We start from the raw sequence: 27,997 nt of genomic DNA, 5'->3' as shown, positions 1-27,997 counted from the left end.
ACTGGACCACATGGCAATCCTATTTTTAATTTTATGAGGAATGGCCATACTGTTTTCTGTAGAAGCTGCACCATTTTACAGTCCCACCAACCATGCGCCAGGGCCCCAAGTTTTTTCCACATCCTCACCAACAAGTACCGACCGGTTATTTTCTGATGTTTTGTTTTGTGTTGATAGTAGCCACTCTCCTGGGGGTGAGGCGGACAGTCACGATTATAAAGGCCCTCCCACCGTCCTGGAAGCCACATCACATGCGTCACACGCAACATCACGTGGAATCCTTATAAAATCCCTGCTCAGAGGCAGGCATGTGAGTCGTGTCCATCTTACAGATGAAGACACTGAGGCTCAGAGAGGCAAGGTCACTTCCCCAGAGCCACATGGCGGGTCTGAACACCCACACGGGCTTCCCCGCTCGGCCGTGCGGACTCTCTCCCCGACACCGGACACCGCCAACATCCCAGCCGTGGAGATAATCACGTAAGGACAACTCTGAAGGACATCGAGCTCTTGGCCCACAAGTCACACTGACAACAGCAATCTCCTTAAAAGCTGCACTCCGTAAAGACTGCACGGGACTCAGGTCTTCGGATTGTAAGTTTTGCGCCTGCCCAAGGCCAGAGTCGCCCTCGAGGGAAGGTGACAGCTTGAAGACGGCCTAGCATTAACCTGTCTCCCCATCCTCCCTCCGCAGCCCCCCACATCAGGGCGGGGGGCAGGGCCCTGCCGGGCGGAGGGCACACAAGCAGCATTGTCTCCCCTGCCCCCCGTACTGCCGCTTCAACTCTCGAACTTTCCACCAAATACTTGGGCTGCCAACGAGACCACCTGGAGTCCCAGCGCCGGGCGCTCCGAGAGGGTCTTCGGAGACACTGCCTCCTTGTTCGATGCCCAGCGACGCAGGCGCGGAGGCCAGGCCGCTGGCAGGCCAGGCATCTGTCATCGGGGCCGCGGCCCAGATGTGGGTGGGGGTGGGGCCGGGAATCACTGTACCGCAAGATTAAACGCTTCAGTGTCAACATGTGCGCCGCGTTGCCCGAACAATGTTATCATTGTGAATTGAATGGACCAAAGGGTTTAGGGGATGGGGTGGAGAGAGGGGAAAAAAGATGGGTTTAATTATCTCTAGGGCCGAAGCCAGTTGTTTGCCTAAAAAGACCCAGACGCTGGTCGAGCTGAAAAGAAAAATGGGCTGTAAGCACACGCGGATCCTCCGGCCATAAACCGAGGCAGCCCCCCCTCCTCCACGGGCGCCCAGCTCCGCGGGGGCAGGGCCCACCCCAGGGCCCCCTGGGTCCCCAGCTCATCCGCGGCCAGTTGAAAAGGAGGGAGAAGAATGGAAACTGGCTACTATTTTCAGCTCAACTAGTCATTGGCAACCGGGGTGATCTCGTCCTCCCTGCCACCCCGCCGAGGGGTGTTGGGCAATGCCTGGATGCATTTCTGTTTGCCACAACTCCGGGGGGGGGTTGCTACTGGCGTCTAGTAGGTGGAGGCCAGGGACATTGCTAAACATCCGGCAGTGCACAGGACGGCAGGACGGCCCCCCACCGCAGGGAACGGCCCAGCCCCCACTGTCAATCATGCCACGTGGAGAATCCCCGAGCAGACAAGCGGATCAACCTCAAGAGCGCCTGGAAACCTGCGTTTGCACCCCATCCGGGCTCTCAGTGAGGTGGGTGGGTCCCCAGGCTCACTGGGTCTCAGTTTTTCCCTCTATAACAAAGGGATGGATTTGGGGCGCCTGGGTGGCTCAGTCAGTTAAGCATCCGCCTTTGGCTCAGGTCATGATCCTGGGGGTCCTGGGATCGAGTCCCACTTTAGGCTCCCTGCTCAGTGGGGAGTCTGCTCCACCCTCTCCCTCTGCTCCTCCCCATTTGTGTTCTCTCTCTCTCTCTCTCTCTCTCGCAAATAAATAAAATCTTTAAAAAAAAAAAAAAAACAAGGGATGGATTTAACTGGTGTCGCCCCTTCCCCATACTTCTATTAGGTTGTACCAGAGAAAGTCACCAACACTCTATCAATCTTGACCTGTATGGTGCAGCCTAATACCTCCAAACTTGGATTCCATATCTGTGCTTCCAGCATGACAGCCACTAACCACGTATGTCGATGAGCACTGGAGACGTGGCTTGGGTGGCTGGGAACGGAGTGTTCACCTCTATCCTGGTGTGATTCTCTGGATCTAAATGGCCACATGAAGCTAGTGGCTCCTGTATTAGCACAGATACACAACATTCCCATCATGCCAGAAAGTTCTACCGGACAGCAATGCTCTACAGTATCAATGTGCTGGCTTCTTAGAGCAACAAGATGATACATAGAGCTTACTGCAAACCAGGGTCTGAATACACGCTCTCAGAGGCACAAGAGGGGTTCACCCCACCCCATCCCACCCCAAAGACACTGTAAGAAATGCCATGGAAGCTTGGAGCTGTGCATGAGGGCTGGGATGGAAGCTGGTGACTCCGTGGCTCTCAGTTCTGTCCATAAACAGGCATGACGACCCCTGCTCTGGTCACAGGACCCCGGGGAACCTGTCACTTGGTGAGTGACATCGTGATGGATAATCATCAGACACACCAAGTTCAGGAGCCCAGGGCAGGGGCTTTTTGCTCCAGGTCCACCCTGAGCACCCCAGCCCCTTCCCTCTTGCTGGGCTGGGCTCAGCCTCATGGTCACAGCCCCACAGGGCCGCCGTCCCTTAACATCCCCTCCCTGCTAGCCCATCCTGTTTCCCTCCTAGAACTTAACTGCTCTGATTATCTTACTGATTGGCCTGCTGACCTATTTCCGGCCTTCTCTTCTAGGTTTTACCTCCAAGAGTACAAACTGAGCAAGGGCATAGAATAAAGCAGGTTTCAGCCGTGGAGCTACGCTGGGGTGAGAGAGTCCCGGCTCCATGGCCCATCCAGGGGGCTTAGCAAGTTACTTCTCATCTGTGAAATGGGAGGATGATCATACTTATTTCATCAGGCTGCAGGCTGTTGTTGGGTTAAAACAGACAAGGGATTTGCAAACACCAGCGTGGTCCAGAATCACCTAGGAGCTTGTCAACATAGAGACCCCTGGGGCTGACTCCCAGCATTTTGAATCCAGGGGGCCTGGGGTGGAGCCTTCAAAACCAGCATTTCTAACACACTCAGGGGATGCTGATGGCCTGGGTACCCCACTCTGAGAATCACTAGAATAGAGGCTGTCTGTGGAGTCCCGGGAGGTGGACGTGAGCTGTCACTATGTGGTTCTTCTCCACTGTTCCATCTGCTGGACTCACCTGCCTAGCACTTGGCAGAGTCTGGAGTATCTCAGTGGAGAGCCTTCAGAAACGTCCCCCGCAGGTCCCCTCGCCTCACTCAGCTCAAGGAGCTGGAAAACTGGGGCCTCAGTGCACAGGGCCTGATGGCCTGGGTTGGAGCACAGGCTCTGTCGATCACCAGCAGGGACTCAGGACAAGTTACCCATCTTGGGGAGGCTCAGCTTCCCTCCTCTGTAAAATGGAGACATTAAGGGGCCTCCAGTTTTGGGGCCTTCTAAGAAGTCAAGGACACAGAGGCTAGGAATCACGGGACGTGGGAGGGGGGACACATGTGCCTTGACCAGAGCAGGCCCCAAGAGCGGCCGGAGGCAGGGAGGGAGCTGCTGCGGGACAGGAGGGTGCCTCTCCAGACCTCCCCCCAAAGCAGCCAGAGAGATTCCTGGGTCAGCTGGCAGGCACAGCTGGTTTAAGGTATTTTTGAAGCAAATCAAACCAAATGAGAATTTATAATCCTTCCTGAGGTCTGGGTTCCATCAAACCCAAACTCATTAGGCCCGGGCTATACAGGTGCAGCTATGGAAGAGATGGGTCTGCGTTTCCTCCTTGCCGAGCTCCCGTCTCCCTTTCAAAATAAGAGTTTCTCTAAAGCCCTGCACTTGGGCCAAAACACCACAGAGCCATCTGCACTCAGGATAGTGTGGAGGTGTGCAAAGCCTGTGCCAGGGGCTGGCGGGCTGGTTCGCTGGAAACCAGCAATCTTCAGGAGCCTGATGCATTTGATATTCAAAGTTCTTTTTTTTTTTTTTTTTAGTTTATTTTTAAGTCATCTCTACACCCATCAAGGGGCTCGAACTCATGACTCTGAGATGAAGAGTCGCATGCTCCACCGACTGAGCCAGCCAGGCAGCCCGACGTTCGTATTTTCCACCAGCTGAATGAACTTGGATTCCCAAGCCGAACTACGGAAATAGCCTCCACATCGCAGCCTTGTCCTCTGAACCTATTTCTAGTAAGGGAAGGAGAATCAGCAATCAAACCAAAGAATGGCTTCGAAATCTGCGGCATGTGACCAGGAGAGGTGCAGACGGCTTGCAAAGTGAGTCTCCAGCTTGCATGACGCAGTTCTAAATGGGGTCGTCTTATAAATCACTGGAAATGACTCACAATTTAAGAGAATTCCTGTGCAATTACACTTTTTTTTTAAGATTTTATTCATTTATTCATGAGAGAGGCAGAGACAGAGGCAGAGGGAGAAGCAGGCTCCCTACGGGGAGCCCCATGCAGGACTCGACCCCAGGACTCCGGGATCACGCCCTGAGCCAAAGGCTGAGCCACCCAGGCGTCCCCCTGTACAATTAAATTTATATAAAGCTTAAAAACAGGCGAGGCTCATCTATGCCATTACAAGACAGGACAGTGGGCGCCCTTGGGGAAGAGCACAAAGGCGGCTCTGGGAGCCGATTGTGTCCTGTTTCTGGATTTGTGCACCGCTCTGTACACATTTACACGTCAATAAACAGTGTAAGTAGCAAATGTCGGCTGGCTTTATCCACCTTCAGTTCAACATAAAAAGTATTTGTTCCTCTATCTCCTCTGTTGTGAGAGGTATGATCAATGTCATGGCAGCTCTTTGGGGGAAAAAACTACCTTTATCAATGTTAAGACGTTTTGGTTTCAGAAACAATGATAATCAAAGAAATGGGGGTTTGATGCCTGAAGCAGACATTTATGTGGCCTCCTACTGCCCTCACACAGGACCTGCCCACTAGCAAAGCTGTTTACTAACTGGCTCCAAACCCAGCCTTTGAGCCTGAGGAGCACTTCGGGATCAAGTTTAAGAGGCAGGGCTCAGGAACTGGATCTCTGAATTTAAATTCACATCCTGGCTTTATATCCTAGGCCAGCTACTTTACTTGTCCGTGCTCTGTTTTCTGGTCTATAAAATAGGGAAGGATAAGGATGGCCTCCCCCTGAAATGGTGGTCACGAAAATTCACAAAGTTAATTTAGGTAAAGAGAACCAAGGGTGCTTGGCACACAGTAAGCCCCTAACAAATGTTACCTACTTAGAGGATCATCGTGATGGCTAACACTGCTCTAGCTGAATAGTTGCTATACCCCCAGGCCCTCGAACCACCGTAAGGGACCAGAACCTGACTCCCAGCAACCTTATTTACGTAGCGTGATCTACCTTCTAGACCCAACTGATGTGGGCATGAACATGTGATTCACTGTGCCTAAGAGTCTCTCCCCAGAAATTTTAGTTGAGTTAAAGAGGTTAATCATGTCATCAAGAAGCCAAGTTCTGGGACCCCTGGGTGGCTCAGTGGTTGAGTGTCTGCCTTCCGCTCAAGGCGTGATCCGAGGGATCCAGGATCAAGTCCCTGCTTCTCCCTCTGCCTGTCTCTGCTTCTCTCTCTCTCTGTCTCTCATGAAATCTAAATAAAAAAAAAAGAACCTGGGATCCCTGGGTGGCGCAGCGGTTTGGCGCCTGCCTTTGGCCCAGGGTGCGATCCTGGAGACCCGGGATCAAATCCCACATCGGGCTCCCGGTGCATGGAGCCTGCTTCTCCCTCTGCCTATGTCTCTGCCTCTCTCTCTCTCTCTGTGTGTGACTATCATAAATAAAAATTAAAAAAAAAAAAAAGAACCCAAGTTTCTTGTCTTTGCTCTGCCATTGTCTCCACGTGATATCTAATCCCTAGGCCTGTTGCCTCATGATCACAAGATGGCTGCCACGACTCCAAACATCACATCTTCACAGAACCACACTCAAGGCAGGAAGAAGAAGAAGAAGAAGAAGAAGAAGAAGAAGAAGAAGAAGAAGAAGAAGAAGAGAGGAGGAGGAGGAGGAGGAGGAGGAGGAGGAGGAGGAGGAGGAGGAGGAGGAGGAGGAGGAGGAGGAGGAGGAGGAGGAGTACAGAGAGTTCTGTTTGCTCAGCTGTCACTCATCTGAAAGCAAAATATTTTTCAGGAGAACCACCTCCTATCCCATTCCTCCCCTAGCAAATTTCCTCTCGTCTCTCACTGGCTAGGACCGCATCCTGTGGCCATTCCACCCTGCTAGGGAAGTTGGGAAAGCAAGTATGTGGCTAGCCAGATAGTTGTAATTACAAGTTGCTGTGGGTGGCCTTCTTTCTCCCAATCGGCAGAGGAGCAGAGGAAGCCAGTGAGGCAGAGAGGCAAGAGGGGCTGTTCACTGACAGATGAGGGACACGGACAGAACAATACTTGGATTCTCTACGGACCTGCAGCTTGCCGGCATGCCCTTTCCTCCGGCGTGGGAATGCACTGATTTCTTTTCCCCCCCAATTTAAGCTCGTTTGAATGGATTTCTTTTGCCAGCAACCATAGAATTCTGTTTCATGTACTCTTGTTCACACCAAACACACACCGCCCAAAAAATAATCCCTGAAAATACCTTCTACTTCCTTCTCCTCTGATCATCCATTCTTTTTTTTTTTTTTAAAGATTTTATTTATTTATTCATGAGAGACACGGAGAGCAAGGCAGAGACACAGGCAGAGGGAGAAGCAGGCTCCCTGTGGGGAGCCCGATGTGGGACTCGATTCCGTGACTCTAGGATCACACCCTGGGCCAAAGGCAGATGCTCAACCGCTGAGCCACCCAGATGCCCCTGATCATCCACTCTAACCGTGAACCCAAGGATGCGCTCAGACCCTCGCACATTACTGCAATCTTGCAAACCAGCAGAAGCAACCGGGAGCCCAGAGCCCACCTGCTGGAAGAAGTAGTTTCAGGCTGTCCATGGGCACCCGAGGTTCCACCGGGACGGGCGGACCTTCCTTCCAGGCAGCCCCCCTCCCTTGGCTTAGCAAACCACGAGACGCACATTCTTACGGCACCTTGAGGATCTCCATCTATTCGTCCCCTACCCACAGGGAACAGGAGCCTCCTCCCCAGGGGACGACGACGACGCCTGACCTTCCCGGGTCTCTCCTCAAACACCTGGGGTCCCCGTCGAAGGAGATCGGGAGGGCTGAGCTGGTAAAGTTTGTTTTCAGCAAACAACTGGCTGTTGGGCTGGAATCCTCTGCTGCCCTAGAAGTAAGGACCAGAGGGTCGTACACACTTAGGGGTTTGAGTTCAAGAGAAGCTCAGGGTCTCTCCTCGGGCTGCAGGGGGTCTGAACTCATGTCAGCACACCACCAACCTTCCGCCCACATTCGCGAGCCGCACTCTTCATGTGGACACCAGAAAGGAGCCGAGGGCCTCTGTCTGCCGTACAGAGGAGCAAAACCACACGTGCAAAGAACTCATGTAAATCCAACTATTCGGCAACAACGACGAGAAAGAGAAACAACCTAAATAATTTGGGTGTGGCTACCCTGCGACCACCTCCCACACACTTCTCCCTCGCCCGCCTCCCACTGTGTTGGCCAGAGGCCAGTTTCATCCCTTCCCACCCTCCCTTGCAGCAAGAGCTGGCCTTACCAACCAGCTGGGCTCACAGGACTTGAGAACTTTTCTAGACACTTGTAGGCAATGAAGAGCTAGGCAAGCAAGGAGAGCTCTTTGAACCCACCCCCTCCCTCCTGCCTTAAAGGTGCGATTATGTGAGGATGTGATGTCTGGGGCTGTAGCAGCCGGCTTGTAACCATGAGGTAATGGGCGTGAGGAATTCCAGGATGGAAGCGAGACATAAACCTCATGGATACCGAAGTGATATCACTGCGCTATGACTCCAAACTTGGAATCACCCCCCACCCCAAAGTCTTGCAGTTATAGGAGATAATATGTTTTTAATGCTGAAGCCACTGTTGGGCAGGTGTGTTCTGTGATGTAGAACACGTCCTAAAGTAGACGTCTAAAGCAGGGAGCAGGCTCTGGGAGGCATATACCTCACAGCATCGCCCGTCCCTGAGGGTGATGCTAGTGGTTAAAGGTAAGCATTTGGATCCACTATGAATCGTGAACCTCAACCAAGGACATGACCTCAGGGGCAGTGGAAGCAGCAGCAACGTGCCCGACCCCCAAGGAAAACTGGCTCTGGGATTCCACACAGAGCCAGCGTGTGTCCATCTAGCTCCAATGTGGCTTCTGAAGGGATTTTTTTTTTTAAGATTTTATTTATTTATTCACAAAATACACACAGAGAGAGGCAGAGACATAGGTAGAGGGAGGAGAAGCAGGATCCATGCAGGGAGCCTGATGTGGGACTCGATCCTGGGACTCTGGGATCATGCCCTGAGCTGAAGGCAGACGCTCAACCACTGAGCCACCCAGGCATCCCTGAAGGGATTTCAAGGGTAATTTCCACTCTGCTCAACTTCTGTCCAACCCACTAGCTACAGCCTAGCCCCACAGGAGGGGTGACTGCAACATCACAGGCCTCTTGTCAAAGTCTGCAATGGCGGGTGGGACACAGCTGGGGGGCTCAGTCGGTTGAGCATCCAGCTCTTGGTGTTGGCTCAAGTCACGATCTTGGGGTCACAGGATTGAGCTCTGCACTGGGCTCCACACTCAGAGAGGAGCCTCCCTCTCCCTCCCTCCCTCCCTCCCCCGACTCGTGCTGTCAAATAGAAAAAAAAAATAAATATTAAAAAAAAATCTGTAATGAGAGTTGTAAAAAAAAGAGAAGTATAATTTTTAAGCTGTGGAGTCAACCTACAGAAATGTCATCTTGGATACAAGGGCCCAGGCCAGGTTGAGAGAGGGATTCACAAGTCCCCCAATCCCACACCCCGAAGAGCATTGCAGCTGGCAGACCAGTGAGCGCATCAGGGGCTAGCCCATCACCATGTTCACAGATGGGCCTAGAAGAGACTACAGCAGATGGGGCTCCAGAGGCAGCCCCAAGAGCGGCCCCCGTTTGCTGAGAGCTCCCTGTTACTATCTGGCTTGGTCCAGGGGCACTGAGCTCTGAGCCACGCCGCCTTACAGGAAAACTGCTATGGACTGAACTGTGCCCCCCAAATTCACGTGTTGAAGTCCTAACCTCAAAATGATGGTATTAAGAGATGGGTCTTCAGGAGATACTAGGTTTAGACGTGGTCATGAGCATAGAGGCCCCTGCAAAAGTTAGTGTCCCCCCAAAGAAGAAGAAGAGACTGAGGACACCTGGGTGGCTTAGTCAGTTAAGCATCTGCCTTCAGCTCAGGTCATGATCTCACGGTCCTGGGATCGAGTCCCGCAGCACGGTCCCTGCTCAGTGGGAAGCCTGCTTCTCCCTCTGCCTCTGCTGCTCCCCCTGCTTGTTTTCTCTCTCTGTCCGTCTGTCTGTCTGTCTCTGTCAAATAAATAAAATCTTTTAAAAAAGAAGAGGAAGAGATTGGAGCTCTGGCTCCCAGCCTTGTGAGCATGCACGCAGCCAGTCATCTGCAAGCCAGGGAGAGAAGCAGATCCAACCACGCTGGCAGGCTCATCCCAGACCTCCAGCCTCCACAGCCGTGGGAAAATACATGTCTGTGCTGTAAGCCCCCGGGGTACGTGCTCTGTTCTGGCCCAAGCTGACCAAGGCAGAAACTGAGGCCTTGAACACCCTTGTGTCACCCGCCTGAGGTCACACATCAGTGCCCAGGGACTCAAAGCCAGATGGACCTGCTGTCCCCAAAGATGGACAAGAGACTGGTCGTGCCCCACCTCTGCTCTCCTCGCAGGTAGTAGCAAATGTGGAATCATGCTGACGGCTGGTGTGGGTAGGACCTCATTTAAGATGAAGAAATGGGAGACGCCTGGGTGGCTCAGTAGTTGAGCATCTGCCTTCAGCTCAGGGTGTGATTCCGGGGTCCCTGGATGGAGTCCCACACGGGGCTCCCTGCAGGGAGCCTGCTTCTCCCTCTGCCTATGTCTCTGCCTCTCTCTCTGTGTTTCTCATGAGCAAATAAAATATTTTAAAAACTAAGAAACTAAGATGGAAACAAATATAAATAAATAAATAAATAAATAAATAAATAAATAAATAAATAAATAAAACTAAGATGGAAATGCCACCCCACTAACTCTGACATAAATGGGATTCAGGAAAAAAAAAAATAAAAAAACAAAAAAAAGGTACAACTTTACTGTGGATTTTTCAATAATTAATTAATTAATTAGGAATAGGCCAGTCCCCGGTAAAGTTTATAAATCTGAGGGGTTGTTTGTGCCCTAAGCTGGTGGGCACACGTAGAGCTGGGCCTGATGATGGTTCGGTGTTTCCTTAAAACTCTGCCTCGATAAAGACAGATTGTAATGGGCAAGAGGCAACTTTCCAGTATAACAGGATTGGTCATACGAAAACCAGCTTCCTGGTTTATCTCGTGTCCGGGTAACACAGTTGAGCTTCCGGCTTCGCCACGGGGTATCACAGCTAAGGGTGGACCACCCTCAACCCCAACCCTGCAGAGCTCAGCGGTGGGACACACGCACACCCCGCTGTCACTCCCAGAGCGAGCCGGCACGTGTCCCACTGCCCTGGACGCCCAGAGGAGCTGCACCCAGGCCTGGCACCTGCAGGCCACTCCCCCTGGTCCAATGTTCCTGGGCACCTGGCACCTCGTAGGCACTGTACCTGGCTCTCCTGCCTCCATGCAGGGGACCCCACAGCTGCCCATAAGGCAGGCACCAATATTAACACAAAGGAGGAAGCGGGGACCCAGAAGATAATCACCTGCTAACAAGTGGCAGAAATAGGATTTAGAGTCATGGGGTCCGACCCCAGAGCCAGGCTTAACTACCACCTGAGATGTTTTAAGAGAATTAAAGAAAAAAAAAAAAAGCAAAAAAACAGAACATGGAGATGAGGCTACTAGGACCAAGCAAATTTAGGAAGAGCCACGCACTGAGCTCCAGCACCCTAGTGGGGATTCACGATGCAGGCCCCATGTTACAGATGCCGAGAAGCCATGAGAGCAGCAATCTGTTTAAAGCAGTTTCCTCGAGCTACAGGAGCCCCTCTGCACATCCAGGAGGACACAGGGTGCACTGTGTCACTGATCGTCCGCAGAGGGGCAAGGAGGGCAGGTAAAATCAGGCTGTTTAAATTTTTATCCCTTCCCAGGTAGGGGGTCCGGGCAGTAAGCAGGGGTCAGCAAACTTCTCTAACGGGCCAGACGGTAAGTATTCCAGGGCTGTGGAGAACCTGGCCTCTGCTGCCGTGACCTCCCTCCCGCTGCAGGGGGAAAGCAGATGCAGATGATACATCAGTGAGCATGTCCCAATCAAGCCTTACAGATGCTGGAATTTGAATTTCATCTAATTTTCAAATGTCATGAAACATTATTCTTCTTTTGATCATTTATCACCCTTTTAAAAATTACGTAAAAACCATTCTTGCTCACAGGCTGTGCAAAAACAGATGGAGGTTTGGATTTGGCCCGTGGGCCGTGGTCTGAAGCCAGCAGCTTTTTTCTCTGCTCGGAGGAGCTCTGGCACTAGCTGTGATGCCCTTGCAAACACGAGGCTTCTCTGCTGCCCCCCCTCCCCCCGCCCATAAGTTACCTGCCCACAGAGAACAGGTAAGAGAGGTTATTGCCCTAATTGCTCCTGAGGGACCAAAAAAAAAAAAAAAAAAAAGGAGGGACCATTTTTAAGTGTGTCTTTAATCATCTTTTAGCATCAGGGAGCAAAAAGCATTGTAAAACCATTTTGGTTCCCAGGACATGATGCTTCTCTGCAGAGACGGGACCTCCATCTTCGTCCCAAGGGTGTTTCGAACCCAGGCAGGCCGTGATCCCAGGACAGGGCTCACATTTTGATCGCGATCTGTGTTCCTTCCACCCGGAAAATAATCCATCAGTCTAGAAATGCTGGCTTCCCCCGTTCACTGCCATGGCCAGAGGGTTTGAAGCACAAGCTCTCAAATCAATTGCCAAGTTTGAGGAAAGTCACCCTCAACCGGCGGTTTGCAACTGGGGGCAGTTTTGCTCCCCACCCCTCCCTCACCCCGGGGACACTGGCAACGTCTGGAAACATCCTTGACTATCCCAGCGTTGGGCTGGGGTGCCCCAGGCATCTGATGGGTAGGAGCCAGGGATACCGCCCCACGTCCAGTAACACACAGGACGGCTCGCACAACAGAGAACTGTCTGGCTAAAAACGTAATGGTGCCAAGGCTGGGAAACCCTGCCCTAAATCTGCCTTTAAAAAGCCATCTCCCAGGTCGTAGGGTGTTTGAGCCACAAGAGACCCAGAGACTTCTGGATCCCCTTTCCCATCCCCTCCTCCCCCACCACCCACCAAGTATATTAAGACAATGAGGAGCTCAGGGTTCGAGTTGGTATAAGGCAAGTAGCTTCATTTATTGTTTCCTCCTAAAGGAAATGACCAACTGGTGCCTCCACCCTATAAACATTTACTAGCCCTGGAAGGTTCTGAGGCCCCACTGCCATGTTTAAGGGCTTCTCTCTCAACGAATGTTAGGTCACGTCAGTCCGACGGTGGAACCTGAGAAAGGGGAAGATGATGGGGGCCTTTTACAAAGTTCAGGACCAGGAGGAAAACCGAGAGCCCTAACCCGACCTCCCCACCCCGTCTCTTGCGCTCTCATAAACGAATGTCTGCTTCACACCGGGCATCTTATGAACAGAGGCAGCAAGCGTTTTAAAGGTCTCGGGGCTCGGCTGCACAGGGTTTTCATTTGCCAGCCGAGTCCCTGTCCTGCGAGTGGGTCTGCAGATTGATGGGTTATTGGCCCTTGGGGCACGAGACCCTGAACACACTCCAAGACTGGGTCTCCGGGAGGGTTTCCCGGTTCCTTGGGGTTTGTGGGGGGAAAAAAAACATAATCACAAAGAAGGCGGAGGAAAAGTGTAACAAGCATCCGGGTGCCCACAACTGAGCATTAACGAGAGTTAATATCCTGGTTGTATCCTTTGCCGATAAACTCCTTGTTTTAGAAGAACTTTAGATTTACAGAAAAGTTGCAAAGATGCCGCAGAGATTAGGAGCAGCCTCGCCAGCTTCCCCCAGCGCCAACATCCACCAGAACCACGGGACACTTGTCAAAGCGAGGAAGTGCACACCACTGTTCATTTCCACTTACTATTAACTAAACTCCAGATTGTTTTCTAAATTGCACCAGTTTTTCCACTGCTGTCCATGTTCCGTTCCAAGATCTAATCCAGGATACCACATTGTACTTCCTAATGGCTTCTTAGTAAAAGAAAGAAAAACCGTGAAGGGAACAGTCCGAGTTTATTTAAAATTTCTCCCTAATTGCATCCCACGCCGTGCCCCCCTACCCCCTTCCGTCTCCCTAGAGGCAGCTGGCCTGAGTCCTGCTGCCCGTGTCACGTTCCCCTGGTGTGATCATGTATGTATGGCCCACGAATGACATATAATATTACCTGGTGCCCTCCTGAGTGTGTGTGTTTTGACACAGGGATAAATGGTTACACCCTAAGCGTCCTTCCACAACGTGCTCTGTCCCTCTTGACAGTGTCTGGAATCAGTATTGATACCTCAGAAAGAAGTCCTTCCATTCCCTTTCTGATTTATTATAAATTTACAAATAAATTTATTACAAATCTATTTCTCCAATCTCCTGTTCATGGGCACTTAGATCATTAATGATTTCACACTGTTACAAACTATGCAGTATTTATTCTGGTATATCCATGGTCTTTTCTATAGTGTCTTGAGGTATTGCTATGAAAATGCCAATCTCCAGCTGCCTCTGGAGTTTTCCCATCCAAGGGGGGTGGGGTGTCTGTAGGAGCCCCAGGACATGGCACTCGGGATGGGACACTCAGCCCAGACTATTGTTTGAAGTCAGAGAGATGGAGGAGGGGGAGTTATGGTAAACGGGATGGAGACTGAAAGAGAAAGGTAGGGCAGCCCCGGTGGCGCAGCGGTTTAGTGCCGCCTGCAGCCAGGTGTGATCCTGGAGACCCGGGATCGAGTCCCACGTCGGGCTCCCTGTATGGAGCCTGCTTCTCCCTCTGCCTATGTCTCTGCCTCTCTCTCCCTCTGTCTCTATGAATAAATAAAATCTTAAAAAAAAAAGAAAGAGAAAGGTATACACTGCTCACCTCTATCTTCCCCTTCAGGACCCCAAGCCACAAGGTCAAGGGCTCGGCATGTGCTTCAGTGCCCTCAACACCACTGTCCTTGTGTGCCCCCCCCCCTTAACCCCCATTCACACACATCCCTGGGACCAGGAGGAAAGAGTGTATGGCTTTACCTTCAGCAAGAGCTGGGTTCGAGGGACACCTGGGTGGCTCAGCGAGTGAGCGTCTGCCTTTGGTTCAGGGCGTGATCCTCGAGTCCCAGGATCGAGTCCCACATCGCGCTCCCTGCATGGAGCCTGCTTCTCCCTCTGCCTGTGTCTCTGTCTCTCTCTCTCTCTCTCCGTCTTTCATGAATAAATAAATAAAATCTTAAAAAAAAAAAAGAGCTGAATTCGAATGTCAATCCCACCAGTTCCTTGCTAGGCAAGTTTGGGCTCCCACCAGTTCCTTCCTCCCTAAAATGGAAATGATCCCACTCGCTTTGCAGAATACCGAGAGAATTAACCGAGAAGCCCCATAAAGAAGGGTACCACAAATCCATCACTGCTACGGAAAGATCTCAACCCTCCCACTTTATCACTATGATTTATTTCAGCGACGCATGTAGGTAACGAAGGGCTCTCTGAAGTCCGTTTCTAGATTCAGCCCTGCAAGATTCTTTCTGCCTGGATCAGGAATTGCCGCTGAGGGCCGGGAAGAAAAGGCAGCAATCCCATTCAGGGCAAGACTTCATGACGGGGCAATCGCCTGCACGACCCACACAAACGCCAGCCAGGACCCGCACCTCTCCAGCCAGGACCAGAGTCAGCCTCCTCAATTCTCTGGGTAGTGAACCGGACTAGGGCTGAAGCATGATTTTTGCTGAAAGACCAGTCCCAAAGAGGCGAGTCATTTTACAAGTGGGAATAGAGAGAAGTGGTTATTCTTGCTGAACTATGTGAATACCTCGGTGATGCAGAAACTTCTAGAAACACTGGTCTCCAGGATGGAGGGGCAAGCACGTGGGGGGATGCTGGGGGGATCTGCTGGGATATGGGGAAAATACTACAATCATAATTATAAGTAAATTTCAAGGACTGAGGGACATCAGGAAAGGCGGAAATTCATAATGGAGCTTCGACAAAAATCTCAGCATTAACTGGTGGATGAGATTGAAAAGAGAGGACCCCGTTGCAGCCAACAATCTCTGGGTTCCATTTCCATATTCTTCCCGGGAGACAGTCTTCCTACCATAGTGTGGCAGGCACTGGTCACATTTCCAGGGCTCCTTCCAGGGCTTCCCTCTCCAAGCCCAGGTTGATAGTTTCCCACCCACCTCTGGGCAGATGTGACTACCCGACTAGCTCTGACCAATGAGATGGGAGGAGAAGTGGGGCATTCACGTCCAGGTGGAAATTTTAAAAGCCCAGGCACAAGTCACAGAGGCTTTCCCTCTGACACGGTGACCGGTGACATTCGAGAGGGTGTCACCCCATCAGCTAGGGGACCTGAGCACCCTCCCACCTGGCCAAAGTGCAGAGGCCCCTACCAACCCCACAATGGAGCCATAACTTTATACGAGAGAACAAACCTCTGTGGCTTTACCCCACCAAGACTGTGAGGTCTTTGTTATCACATGATGACTTCATTTGTCCCACACAGACAAATGAAGGATGAAAATAATCAAAACGTAGGACCAGGCCTTTAGCTCGCTGATCTCACACTGCCGAACCACGATTTTGAAAGACATCAAATTCTATCCATAACATTAACTCATTTGTGAGGGCAAAAAAATTTTTTGAAGATTTCATTTTATTCATTCGTGAGACACACAGAGACAGAGGCAGAGACACGGGCAGAGGGAGAAGTAATAGCTCCCCCACGGGGAGGCCAACGCACGACTCGATCCCAGAACCCTGGGATCACTACCTGAGCCAAAGGCAGATGGATGCTCAACCACTGAACCACCCAGGTGCCTCTGTGAGAGCAAAACTGAATGTGTCTTGTTCATTAAAAGCATAATTTTGTCTGTCTTAATAATGACCAATTAGTTAAAATGTGATTAACATTCAAACTTTTATCTTGAGTGCCTCCTCCTTAAGCTTATATTTTAGTCTACATTGTATAAAGTAAGAAAACTAGACTACAGCAGTAGGATTTATTTCTGTTTAGGGCAAGGCCCCACAAACTTACTGGCAGGGATGAAATCACAAAGCATTTAGAAGATGCTGCCTTAGAACAAACACCTTCAACGCATCCATGCACACGAGTAGCCAATATCTGAGCACCTCCTGTGCCATGAGAATTTGGCGAGGCAGTGCAAGAACAGGATAGTAAGAACGTCTGAAAAAACAGTCAAGAAAGGAGTCCTTTATCAAAGGCCAAACACAAGTCATTGAAACCACAGAGTAGCTCACTTGCCTCTGTTGGCAACGTTACATTGCCGGGCAGATGAGCATTGGGACGGGGATAGAATCGGTCTAAGCCGACTGTCACGCTAAGTGTTTAGATTTTATTTTTTCATTTTTTTTTGCAAACTACATAAAAGCAACAGAGAGGCTGGCATTACAAGACAGTACAGGCCTAACTCTGATGCTTAAAAACACGCAAGTCCTCGATTTTGGAAACAGTGCAAGTTTTCATTCACAGCCAAATTTAATTAAGCCAGACAACAAAAGATTGGAACTTGAAAGCTACTCTGGGGAGATAAAGATGTGAAAGAATAACACGTGACCTCAAAGATGCAGGGAAACCTAATACTCACCGAGTCAGATTTTTCAAACAGTACAGAAAGAGCTGAAGGGAATTTACGGGAAGCCTTGAGTGATTAAGCCCACCCCTTGTCTCGGGCCCTGGAGACATTCGTCCCTCCTGCCCCCCCAACCCCCCACCCCCAGGGTCTCCAGAGGCTTCTAAACGCACTGAATCCACATGGGGCTTTGTTGTGGCCTCACCCCAGCCGGGGGAGTTGGGGGGCAGCCTTGCACCTGCTCCAATAAAGAGTGGGGAGGCTGTACTGTTCTGTTAATGAATGCTTTGGGCTTGTCACTCCCTTGAAGGAAAAGACAATTTGTACTTTGACCATCTTCCAGAAGGGGTGGGAAGAAATACTTCAGTCATGTGCTTTTTCTTTTTCTTTTTTTTTTTTTTTTTTGAAATTAAAACTTTTGATTTTGGAATAATTTTTGACTTAGAGAAAAGTTGCAAATACAGTACAGAGAGTTCCCGTATACCCCTCACTTTGAGTTTCAGTTTGCCTAGTAGTAAAATTTCTAAATACCTATAGATGCTAAAAGCAAGGGAAAGAGCATTATACTCATTTATCCTCAAATAAGTTTGGTGTTCTCTTTTTAAAAAAAAAAAAGATTTTATTTATTTATTCATGACAGACACAGAGGCAGAGACACAGGCAGAGGGAGAAGCAGGCTCCCCGCAAGGAGCCCGATGTGGGACTCAATCCGGGATCCTGAGATCACACCCTGAGCCAAAGGCAGACACTCAACCGCCAAGCCACCCAGGCGTCCCTAGTGTTCTCATTCAAATTCCAAAGATCTCTGAAAGAGGGAAAGGTGTGTGCAAATACACATTTTGGGGGCCGTTTTTTTGACATCTTCAAAATAACGTGGGTGGCTTAATCTCAATATTTTAAGATTAAGTATTTAAAAACTGCTATTGGAAAAAATAATGATAAATTAAAAAAAATTAAAACTGCTATTGGGGGCACCCGGTAGCTCAATCAGTTAAGACTTGGACTCTTCGTTTCAGATCAGGTCATGATCTCGGGGTCCTGAGATTGAGCCCCATATACCTTGCACTCAGCAGGGAGTCTGCTTGAGAGTGTCTCTCCCTCTCCCTCTGCCCCTCCCACTCATGTGCTCTGTCTCTCTCTCTCTCTCTCTCTCTGTCTCAAATAAATAAAATGAAACTTTAAAAACTGGTATTTGGACCGGTATAGCAAAGTGAGTAGTGACGTGGCCACCACAATAAAAACGAGAGCTACGATTTATTGTGCACCTACTGGTGCGAGACTCTACGCACGCATGTTATGATTTTGGCTTCATGAGGGAGGGTTTTATTATCCAGCTTTCTCTGAGACAAACTCAGAGACGTCAAGTAAGTTGTTCAAGGTCACACAGCTAATAGGCACCCACAGTGGAAACAGACACATGGATTTAAGCTGCCTCGAAAGAGAATCGCTGTAGATGCCGGTCCATTCTCCCTCGCCAAGTCACACCCTCGGCTGTCACCGAGAACTTCCGTTACACGGCAGTGAAGCCCCCCAACCCCCCACCCCATATATCACCCAGAATTAGCTGCAAAGTGTCAGGAAACTTGGCCAGGCAGCCCCAAGCATCAGCGAGGGCTGGAAGCCTTCACTGTGAAGCCCTTTATAGAAAGCCGCAGTTGGCAGCCCCCTCTCCTGCATGGGAACAAATTAACATTGGCATTCCAAACACAGGAAAGGAAGGAAATTGGAAACACAGTTTATACTTGGCCAGCCCTTTGAAATACTGTACCATGCTACCGACATCAATTAATGGAAAGCAGGGTTGTGCTGAGAGGCTCTGGTTTGGAAATGCATTAACACACGTTAAACATGTTTGTACAGGAACCGGATTATAAGCACCCTAGCTCCAAAACAATAAAGCAATTACCCTAAAACTGGTGCTCTCCGAGTTGTCATTAATTCAATCCACCCCACGCGGATCAGCAGAGGCTTTGCGCGGCTCCCAACAATGCCTTCTGCCACAAATGCTGAAAGGACGCATCGCACATGCACCTCCGAGCTGCACATAAGTAAGTGTCAAACTTCATGCGCTCCTCGCATCCCCCCCAAATCATAAACACTCCACTGGGGTGGGGGGGGGGGAGACGCGCACAGCTGCGGCCCTGGGGTCTGTCCCCGCGGCCACTCCACGCTGGGTGCGCGCCATCTCTCGCCCGGGGAAGGTCAATGACCAAATATCTGTTCCAGATTAAGAAATACCAAGTCCCATTTTTGTCAAATATTATTTGTCAAGTGCCAGTCGCTGCAGACCCCAGAATTCAATTGCAGCTGAACACACAAGCTAATACCAAACGGTTCACATAAGAGCCGTGGTCATACGTGGGATCGTTTGCAGTGAAGGAACCCCCCCCCCTTCCTCTATAAACTGTTTCAGGAACTGGAAAGAAAAGCATCTGAAGCTCTGGAATAAATAAAGTACTGTGCCTTGAGCCGCCCCGTGCAAAAGCCCCAGCACGCCGGGAGCGAGGACTTAAAAGGACCAAAAAGGCAAGTGCCCGCTTCACGATTTTGTAAGAGTGCCCGAGAGGAAAGATCGTAGAGGATGTGGGTGATTCTCGACGTTTCTGGCTCGCGACGAAAGCATCGGCTGGTTGCTGGCCAGCCCAGCCTCCCCCCGGGGCCCTCGCCCACGGCTGTGCCCACCTGCGTGGGGCACCCGGGGTCCAGGGGACGTTCCAGGCGCCCCCGCCCTGCTCCCGTGCCCCGGTGACGTCACCCTGCAGCCCCACGCTGCTCTGGGACCCATCAAGTCCGAGCAATTTGGGTGTGTAAAGCTAAATGTGTTATCATTTTCACCACAAATTAACAGTTTCTATGTAAATATTGGTATTTCCTCACCCCATGAAGGCGAGAGGAGGCAAAATGGCACCGGCGCATTTGATTTAAACTAATTAAAAGCAGAGGGTCATGCAATTCAATATATTGATTTTACCAGTGGGACTTAAGTCTTTTATAATAAGTGTACACAGCTGCAGCACTCTCCCACCACCACGTTTTAAAGGCTAATCCTCGCATTCCTTCTGACAATAACATGACAGGTCCCACACATCCCTGACTGTGCCCTAACCCCGGTGACACTGCCAGAGTGCATTAAGGCGAAGCGTTGCAGCAGCCTGCCAAAAACAGTGTGTCGACAGCCCCCAGCTAGGTCTGAAGAGTGATTGCAAAAAAATTAACATGGCCAGCCATTCGGGCTCTCCATTCAAAATATTCATCCGGCAAAATGGATGGGCAGGCTGGGGAGGGTGGGGACTGGGGGAGCGTTAGGACACTCTGATGCTTGCGATGGGCCAAATATGACCTTACCCAATAGGGAAAAAAGATATTAAAGCGATAGGGGTGATCAATCAACTTAGATGGGACTCTCCCCGGAATGAAGTCATCACTTGCCTCTGAGTTCAGCGGACATGTGATATTCGCTCACATTGCAGGCATTCCGGCGGTCAGGGGATCGGACAGCAGCTGTGTTTATCTCGCGGAGGTCTGATAGCCCTACTACGCGATGAAAGGCCCCTGAGCCGCGGCTCACAGGCCCCTTCTTCTCTCGGGGCATTCACAGAATCATCCCTTTACTGCCCGGAAATCATCGATCTTTATCTGGGCCGCCTCCCTTGCACCTTGGATGGACCGCTCCGCAACCAAACAGAGAGGCCCGGAATAAAAACCGAAAACAGCCACGCAGGCTGGCATCCGGGGCTGGGCCTTAACCTGCCTGTTTTCCAGAAGGCAAATATAAAGAAGATCAAAAAAGTTCAAATCTGGGTCACATACATCCTTGGGAAGGGAGGGGATGGGGGTGGGGGAGGGGGGAACAGATCTTTGATTTAAGAACCAGGAAAGTGAGGTTTAAAAGAAGTGATTTTGAAAGGGTTGCTAAAAACACAGCTGTCGGTGCACTCCTCTAGCGAAGGCGCTCTGCAGCGAGCAAGAAAGCAGGGGGAAAGCCTGTGTGACATCTATATTAACCTCTGGCTGCTTACCAGTGAGGGCCGGCGCTCCAAGTGCTGGAATGTAGAACAGCCCCTTCCAAATTTTAACACAAGCCAGGTTACAGCTGCAAATGCCTGCAGCCCATGCTCCCTTCACGAAGCACTCCCTGAAGGAAATTTTTAAACTGTAACAGAATCTTTTTCTAATACTCTACAGTGGTAGGGCCTGTAAAGGGGCAAGAGGAGAGATCTTAATGCCAAACACTTGTCAACGAAAAGGACAGCCAGATGGTATAAAGCAAAGACTCCACAGCCTTCTCACTGCTCTTCGGCTACATTAACAAAAGCCACTTTTGTACACCGAGTCCGATAATGACCGGCTTCCAACTCCGTATTTTTTTTTTAATTTAGCTTCGAAGATTAAAACAAATTTGGTTCTTTCATAACCTGGTCCAGAGAGGTACATGCATCACACACCCCTAATGCCAGCCGGCTTCTTTTTGAAGATTCCAAAAGGAGCTGCTGGATTTCTCCAGGGGCGGGGGGGGGGGGGGTGGGGATGGTTAGGGGGCTCTAGCTGATTTGGTCTGCAGAACTCACGTTGCCTGGGGACAATTTCAGAGAGGGTAGCCTGTTTTGAATTCCAAAATTAAGGCTACACAGAGGAGTCGGGGGCTTGTTAATCCAAACCAGTTTACAAATCTCGCCATTGAACTGAAGAGGCCCGGGCTGAGAAGAGGTGGGTCTCCCTCCGTGGCTCAGCGAGCATTACACGGGGCTTCATGGGACGGGGCACTCTTTGTCACAAGGTGGGGTCTGAAGTCCTCATTCTCAGCACCTGGTTTTGTCGTACATTCTCCTCTAGCTCCCTCTCTAGTTTAGATCCCGCTCCGCCTGGCAAAAAGCTTGAATTCCAAGGAGGAGGACTTATAGGAACAAAAACCAGTTTGGCTGCAGACAGAAGGAAGAATAAAGGCACCAGGTCTGCAAAAGCCTTCAGAATCTGGTCCGAGGTCCCCCAGGCACGGCAGGACCAGCAGCGCTATGTGGCGGAGGAAGGAGGGGGCAGTAGAGAAAGTCAGCCTCTCCCTCAGCAGCCCCCCCCGAAGTCGCCCCAGGCCTCCACCCCCTCCACGTGTTACCAAGTAAGGGTCTGATATGGACAAATGACATTTTCTTATTATTGGATAAAGTGTGAGACTTAATGCACCTTTAGAAAACTTTGCATGTTACAGATCAATTATGATTTGCAGTCCAAGGAAGAACAGTTGTGCTTCCTTAGCAAACTTAGCTTCCAGATTGGTCTCCTACGCACTCCCCTCCACCGCCACTACCATCCCGAAGCCCCTGCCATACAGAAATCCCCAAGCCCCGGACAGAATGGAAGAGACAGGAGCTTTACTCGTCCCATGCTGCTGCTGAGCAGAAAGAAAGGCCACCCTTAAAGTGCCTACAGGAGGAGTCTTGCCAGACTGCAGGCCAGGTCTTCACCCAACCAATTACCTCGAGTTTTAGGGACAGCTAGGGAAAGAAAACAAGACCAGTGCACACTCTGTTAAAAGCCACTGCACCATCTAATTTGGAGTGATGTTCCAGAAAGCACGACCTGAGAAAGTCAGGACTGTCCCACAAAGCCCAAAGCCAGCCCGACTGATTAAGAGGCTCAGACAAGCCGGTCTTTGTCCTTTCAAGATGAAAGAAATGGGGCTAACGGGTTGAAAGGTGTGTGTGTACAGCCAGAGGAGGAGAACCACCCAGCTATGGCCTTCCCAAACAAGTATCGGCTTGCTCCCGCCACCGAGGGGGAGCAAATAGCTCTGCCCCAAGGTTCCCAGAGGCACCCAGTCAGCAGCCTCCTCCTCCTCTGGGGTGGGGGGAACCCCGGCCACACTGCTGGTCCACAGAAGCAAGGTGATTTTTGGCACTGGGTTTGCAGAAGCCAGGGCTTACAAATGCCTTTTTAATGACCCCAGCCTGGCCCTGAAGGCCACCACTGGGACCTGCGGCATTCACTGGGACTCGTGGGTGGGTACCCAACAGGACAGAGGATACCATAAATCCCTCGCCAGAGAAAGGGCCTAGTCCCAGCTCACCACCAGCTTCAGGACACTATAGAGTGTGTCCTGCTTTAATTTACATATTAATTCATATATATTCATATATGTGTGTAAGTCTTTCGTTTCTGGTATAGGTCACACACACACACGTTGCAAAAAAAAAAAAAAAAAAGAATCACACGGACAAAAGTGCAGACAATGAAAAACCAGAAATCAGACCCCAGCTCCCACTGCCCTGCCCCACCCCCCAGTAAAACCTATTTCCAGTTGGCGGTGTCTTCTTCCAGGGGGGAACAGATGATATACAAGCGCCTACGTAACCTCACCGATCTGCACCTTGCTCTTTTCCACCTCATACATCTTGGAGATTGTTCTAAATCGGGACATATGGAGCTGCCTCCTTCTAACTGGCCGCTTAGTATAATTTAAACTTTCTTGAAGTTATTTTGGCATCTGAACCTCCCACCCCTTTCTCGCTGAAACTCGTTGCACTATTTGATTTTTGGCTCTTATGAAGGGCAGACGAAGGCGACCCGGGCCCTCGGGGACCTTCTCGGCAGCTGGGAGCATCAGGGTGGGTCCCCGCGCGCCCCGCGCCCCGCGCCCCCAGCGAGGGGCTCCAGAATCACGGCGGGGGTGACGCGGCGTCCGTGGGCGTGACTCTGCGGTCTTGATCCCGTTCGGATTTTCGCCGCAAGTAGAATGAAATCGGCTCAGGAAACAACGCTATCGGGGCGTGTTATCTCGGAAACCAAATATTTGATCGCCAGCCCTGCAGCGCGCCGCCGGGGGTTAGTTTGAGCGAGCCCGGCGGACGTGCGTGCACGGATGGAGGAGGAGCCCCCGCGCCCCCGCCGCCGCGCCAGCCTCGGCCCCCACCCCCCAGCCCGGGCCCCCGCGGCTCGGGTCGTCGGCGAGGTCCCCCGGCCGCCCCCCGCGGCGGCTGCTCCCAGCTCCCGCGCCACTCCATCGCCAAAAGCCGTGGTCTGCGCGCCGCACGTGATAAACGCTGAAAATGGATTGTGCCCGCCCGGGACCTATCATTAAATATTTAAAATAGAAAGCTCGCCATGGCACCGTTTCTTCCCCAGCTCCCGCCAGGAGAGCTGAGAGCCAGGGGGCGCCGGGCCGCACCGAGGGCGCCCCCCCCCCGCCCCGAGACGCAGGCGGCGCGCGGCACGCTCGGGCGGGCGCACCGCGAGGGCGCAGGTAGGGCGGGCGGGGCGGCGAGGGGGCGCGGCGTCGGGGTGCCAGGTCCAGGCGGGGCCCAGGGGGGCCCCGAAAGGGCGGGAAGGCGGCTGCGCCCCGCGGGGCCCTTTAAATCCAGGTAGCCGGGGCGCGCGGGCCGGCACAGCTCACATGACCCAGCCCCGCGCTTTGAACTGAGCCGCGGCCGGCCCGGCGCCTCCAGCCCCGGAGGTGCGGCCGCCGACCTGACCCGGAGGGGGCTTCGGAGCAGCCCTCGCGTCCGCCGAGCCCCCCCCCCCCCAAGGCCGGACGAGCCCGGGCCGCCCTACCTGGGGGGCGCGCACAGCTGGGAGTCCGCCGGGGCTGGGGGTCGGAGCCCCCGGGGCCGGGCGCTGCGCTTCTGCAAAGGGCCGCGAGCGTCAAGATGCAAGCAGCGGCCCCCTCCCCGTCCCAAAGCGCCCCTGGACCGAGACGCTCCCCCCACCCCCACCCCCACCCCCCGCCTCCTGCCCTCACTCACCGAGGTTGACGAAGCTCATGACCATGTCGGCGTCGGTGAGGAAGTGGCTGTCTTGCAGGCTGGCCAGAGGGGGGCCCTGGGTGCTGAAGACGGCCTTGTAGGGGTAGGAGAAGCCCTGGCCGTCGGGCCCGCCGCCCTCCTCCACCGCCATGGCATTGTACAGGTCCAGCATGAACATGGGCGCCGAGTTCTGCTTGCCCTGGAGGTGCGGGCGCGGGCGGTGGGGCAAGCCCAGGATAGAGAGGATCTCGCGCTGCATCTCCCGCCGCTCCTGGCTGCGGAGGCGCCGGTGGATGAAGCTCGAGTGCACCTCGTTGTCCAGGCTGAAGTCGGCCAGGGCGGAGCGCAGCAGGAGCAGGGGCGCCCAGAGCGCCACGAAGCTGCGGGGCGCCGCGGCGCGCGGCGAGCGCACGTGCATCGCGCCGGCTCTACGCGCCACCCGGGCTCCGGGCCCCCGGCTCCGGGCCCCGCGCCGCCCCAGGTGGCGGAGGGGGGCAGGCGGCCGTCCGCGCCGCGCCGCTCGGTCACTTGCTGCAGACGGGCCCCGCTGCGCCCGCGCCAGACATGGCCCCTCCCCGGCCGGCTGCGCTCTGCCCGGACCCCCGCCCCCCGCTCGGCGCTGGCCCCGGGGCCCCTCGCCCCGCACTCGCCCGGGCGCACCGCGGGGCTTGGAAACCGGCTGCAGGGAGCGAGCGGGCGGGCGGGCGAGGAGGCGGGCGCGGGTGGGAGGAGCAGCCAGCAGACCCAGGAGCCGGGGAGCGAGCGCCGGAGAGGCGGCGGGCGGCGGGCGAGCGCTCCTTCCTCCCGCTCCGCTCGCGCTCTGCCCTCGGGCGGCGGCGCCCCGCGCTCTTCCGAACTCCGGCGCCGGGAGCAGGGGCCCCGGGCCGCTCCCCCAGCCGCGCGCGCCCTGGATCGCACGAGAGGCCGCCTCGGGAGCCCCGGACTGGTGCGCGCCGGGGCCTGGGAGGAGCAGGCGGAGGACGGGCTTCCAGGGGCCCCTCCCGCGCCCGCGGCCTCCCACCTGCCCTCGGCCCCGCCCTCCCCCCAGCTGCGCCCAATGGGTTCATTCATTCCTTCTAGGGCGCTTTACAAATATTTACCGAGTGCCCACGGGGTGCCCGGCGCCCGGCCGAGCGCCGCGGGGATGCGGACGGAGGAATCCGAGCCGGCCCTGGCCTCTCCGGGCTCGAAGTCGGGACAGGGAGGGAGGAGGCCAGAGCGACCCGTGGGATTCGTTTTGGGGCTGAGGTAGAAGAAGATGAGGGAGGGAAGGAGGGAGGGAGGGGCGCGGCGCGGCGCAGCAATCGGGAAGGCTTCCCGGAGGAGGTGACCCCGAGCCCCTCTCGCCCCTCTGCGCCACCAACTCGCCGTTTGCTCCAGCCACGCGGACCCCGCCGCGCCTCCCAGCACGAACCGCTAGGCTGTCTTTGCACTTGCCATTCCCTCTGCCTGGAATCCCCTGCCCTTTAATCCCTCCCACCCCCATCTGCGCCTAGCTCCGGTGGCCTCCACCTCCCCGTGCCACTTGGGTGCCACTTCCTCCCAGGTCGGGAGAGAGAAGGTGGCCTCCCCTGCTGACCCCTGTGCACATTTGTCTTCTTTTCTCTAACTTCCCTCACCGTCTGCAATTGCTGTTGGGGTTACTGGCGCCTCCCTTACCGTCTTGTGTCCCCCACCGGAAACAGAGGTGCCGCCTGGGGAAGGGGGGAACAGGCTGGCGCTTTCTCGGTCTCCTCTGTACTCACAGAGCCTTGAACCCAGGTCCCCGTAGCCGCCTGCAGCTGCGCAGTGTTTGAGGAACGACTGTGTGGACTGCAGAATTTCTCCCCACCTCCTCCCCTGGGGGCCCCGGCTTATTTCCAAGCACTCTTCAGCTTGACTCTACATACCAGGTCCCGACCCCACCCCTGGGCCCTGCCGGCAGTGTCTGGGGAGCAGGCGGCCACCTTCCATCCCGGTCCTCCTCTGAGGGCCTGTGCCCGAGGTCCATCCCGCCAGCATCCTGAGCTGCCTAGAGCCCAACACATCCTGCCATGGACACAGGCACCCCGACAGCCTGGAGCATGCCTTGAGACCTCCCGTGAGTTACTGCTCTTCAGGAACCCCATTCCTTCACTGCAAAAATGGGAGCAAAACAATGCAAGTGAGGCCACAGGTGAAAGTGCATCCTCGCCTCCTTCCCCTTCTGGGGCTGCCCCCACCAGGCAAATCCACAGCTCGGGGTTCCCAGACGATGGGCTAGTTGGAGGGTTGCCACAGGCAGCTTGGGATGAAAGGTGGATGGCTGACTTGGGGAGACGAGGGTTGGCAGGAGCAATCGGGCCAAGCCTCACTGGGGAACAGGAGAAAGCTCCAGGATTGGCAGAGAGAAACCTGATCTTCTAGAGTTTTCTGGAACAGAGCTGGTTCTGCCCTGCAGCCCTCTGGGGGCTTTTGGACAAGATGGCAGTCTGAGGGGTCACGGAGGTTGATAGGTGAGGCCAGAAGGCGGGCAAGGAGGTGAGGGATGCAAGGTTTGCAGGTCATGCCCATTCATATCACAGGCTCCCACCCGTTACTGAGGCCCCGATGCAGCAGGTCCTGAGCGCCCTGACCCTGGGCTGGGCCTCTGCCCACCTGTCAGTCGAGGCACTCGGGAAGCCCCGTCCACTTGCCCTTTATCCATTAACTCCTTCCTTTCACAACAATCAGTGAAGTACTTCCTGGGTGGCAAGCAGGGTGGGCTTCATGGGCGTGCCACCCGTGTGGACGCCCAGGCTGCCATGCTCAGAAGGGCCTCATGCTTGGCTTATGTTCTGCTGCGTCCCTATTGCCATTCTTCCTAGCCTGTGAGCAGAGGGCCCGTTTTCACTTTGCACTGGGCCCTGCAAATTATGTGGCCCATCCTGGTGCCAAGCACCATGTTGGGCTGGAGGGCACAGAGGTGAGGGGGCTCGTGTGGCAGCCTCTATCACAAAGCTGGCTTTCAGCCCAGAGGACACAAAGCGGGAACCTGAAACAGGATTTGGGGGTGGGAAGGGTGGCAATGCCGTCCCTCGATTTTCTCAGGGAAAGAGGAGGTGCCGGAGCCCGGCAGCAAAGGGAGCACAGGAGGGTCAGGGAGGAAAGACCCGGATGGGCATCATGGTGGGTGGGAAGCCAATAGCTCAGGGACTTGTGGGGGCACTCAGAGGGGTGCTGGCTGGCCTCCCGTGTCCATAGGTGAGCGTGCCACCCATATCATCATGGCCTGTGATAAGCAACAGGGATAAATCAACAGGGTGAGGGAGTAGGAGGTGGGAAGGGGATCTCCTGGAGGAGACCCATTGCCCTGAGTCCTGGAAGAATGA

General features: G+C 53.4%; 1 protein-coding gene across 2 annotated transcripts in view; it reads right to left on the bottom strand.

Annotated features, from left to right (window-relative positions):
• The window catches only part of BMP7 (bone morphogenetic protein 7), a 91,624-nt gene extending 66,017 nt beyond the window's left edge, over positions 1 to 25,607 (bottom strand). The window contains exon 1 of one of the 2 annotated variants that reach the window (XM_055346212.1): positions 24,669 to 25,607. In XM_055346212.1, coding sequence (XP_055202187.1) covers positions 24,669 to 25,086 — 418 coding nt within the window. In that variant the 5' untranslated portion in view covers positions 25,087 to 25,607. The remainder of the gene's footprint in view (positions 1 to 24,668) is intronic. The other variant, XM_055346203.1, reaches the window with a different exon arrangement.
• Positions 25,608 to 27,997: the final 2,390 nt, after the last annotated feature.

Source organism: Nyctereutes procyonoides, unplaced genomic scaffold, assembly GCF_905146905.1.
Source record: "Nyctereutes procyonoides isolate TBG_1078 unplaced genomic scaffold, NYPRO_anot_genome, whole genome shotgun sequence".
Lineage (NCBI taxonomy): Eukaryota > Metazoa > Chordata > Mammalia > Carnivora > Canidae > Nyctereutes > Nyctereutes procyonoides.
This window is presented reverse-complemented; position numbering and strand designations above follow the sequence as displayed.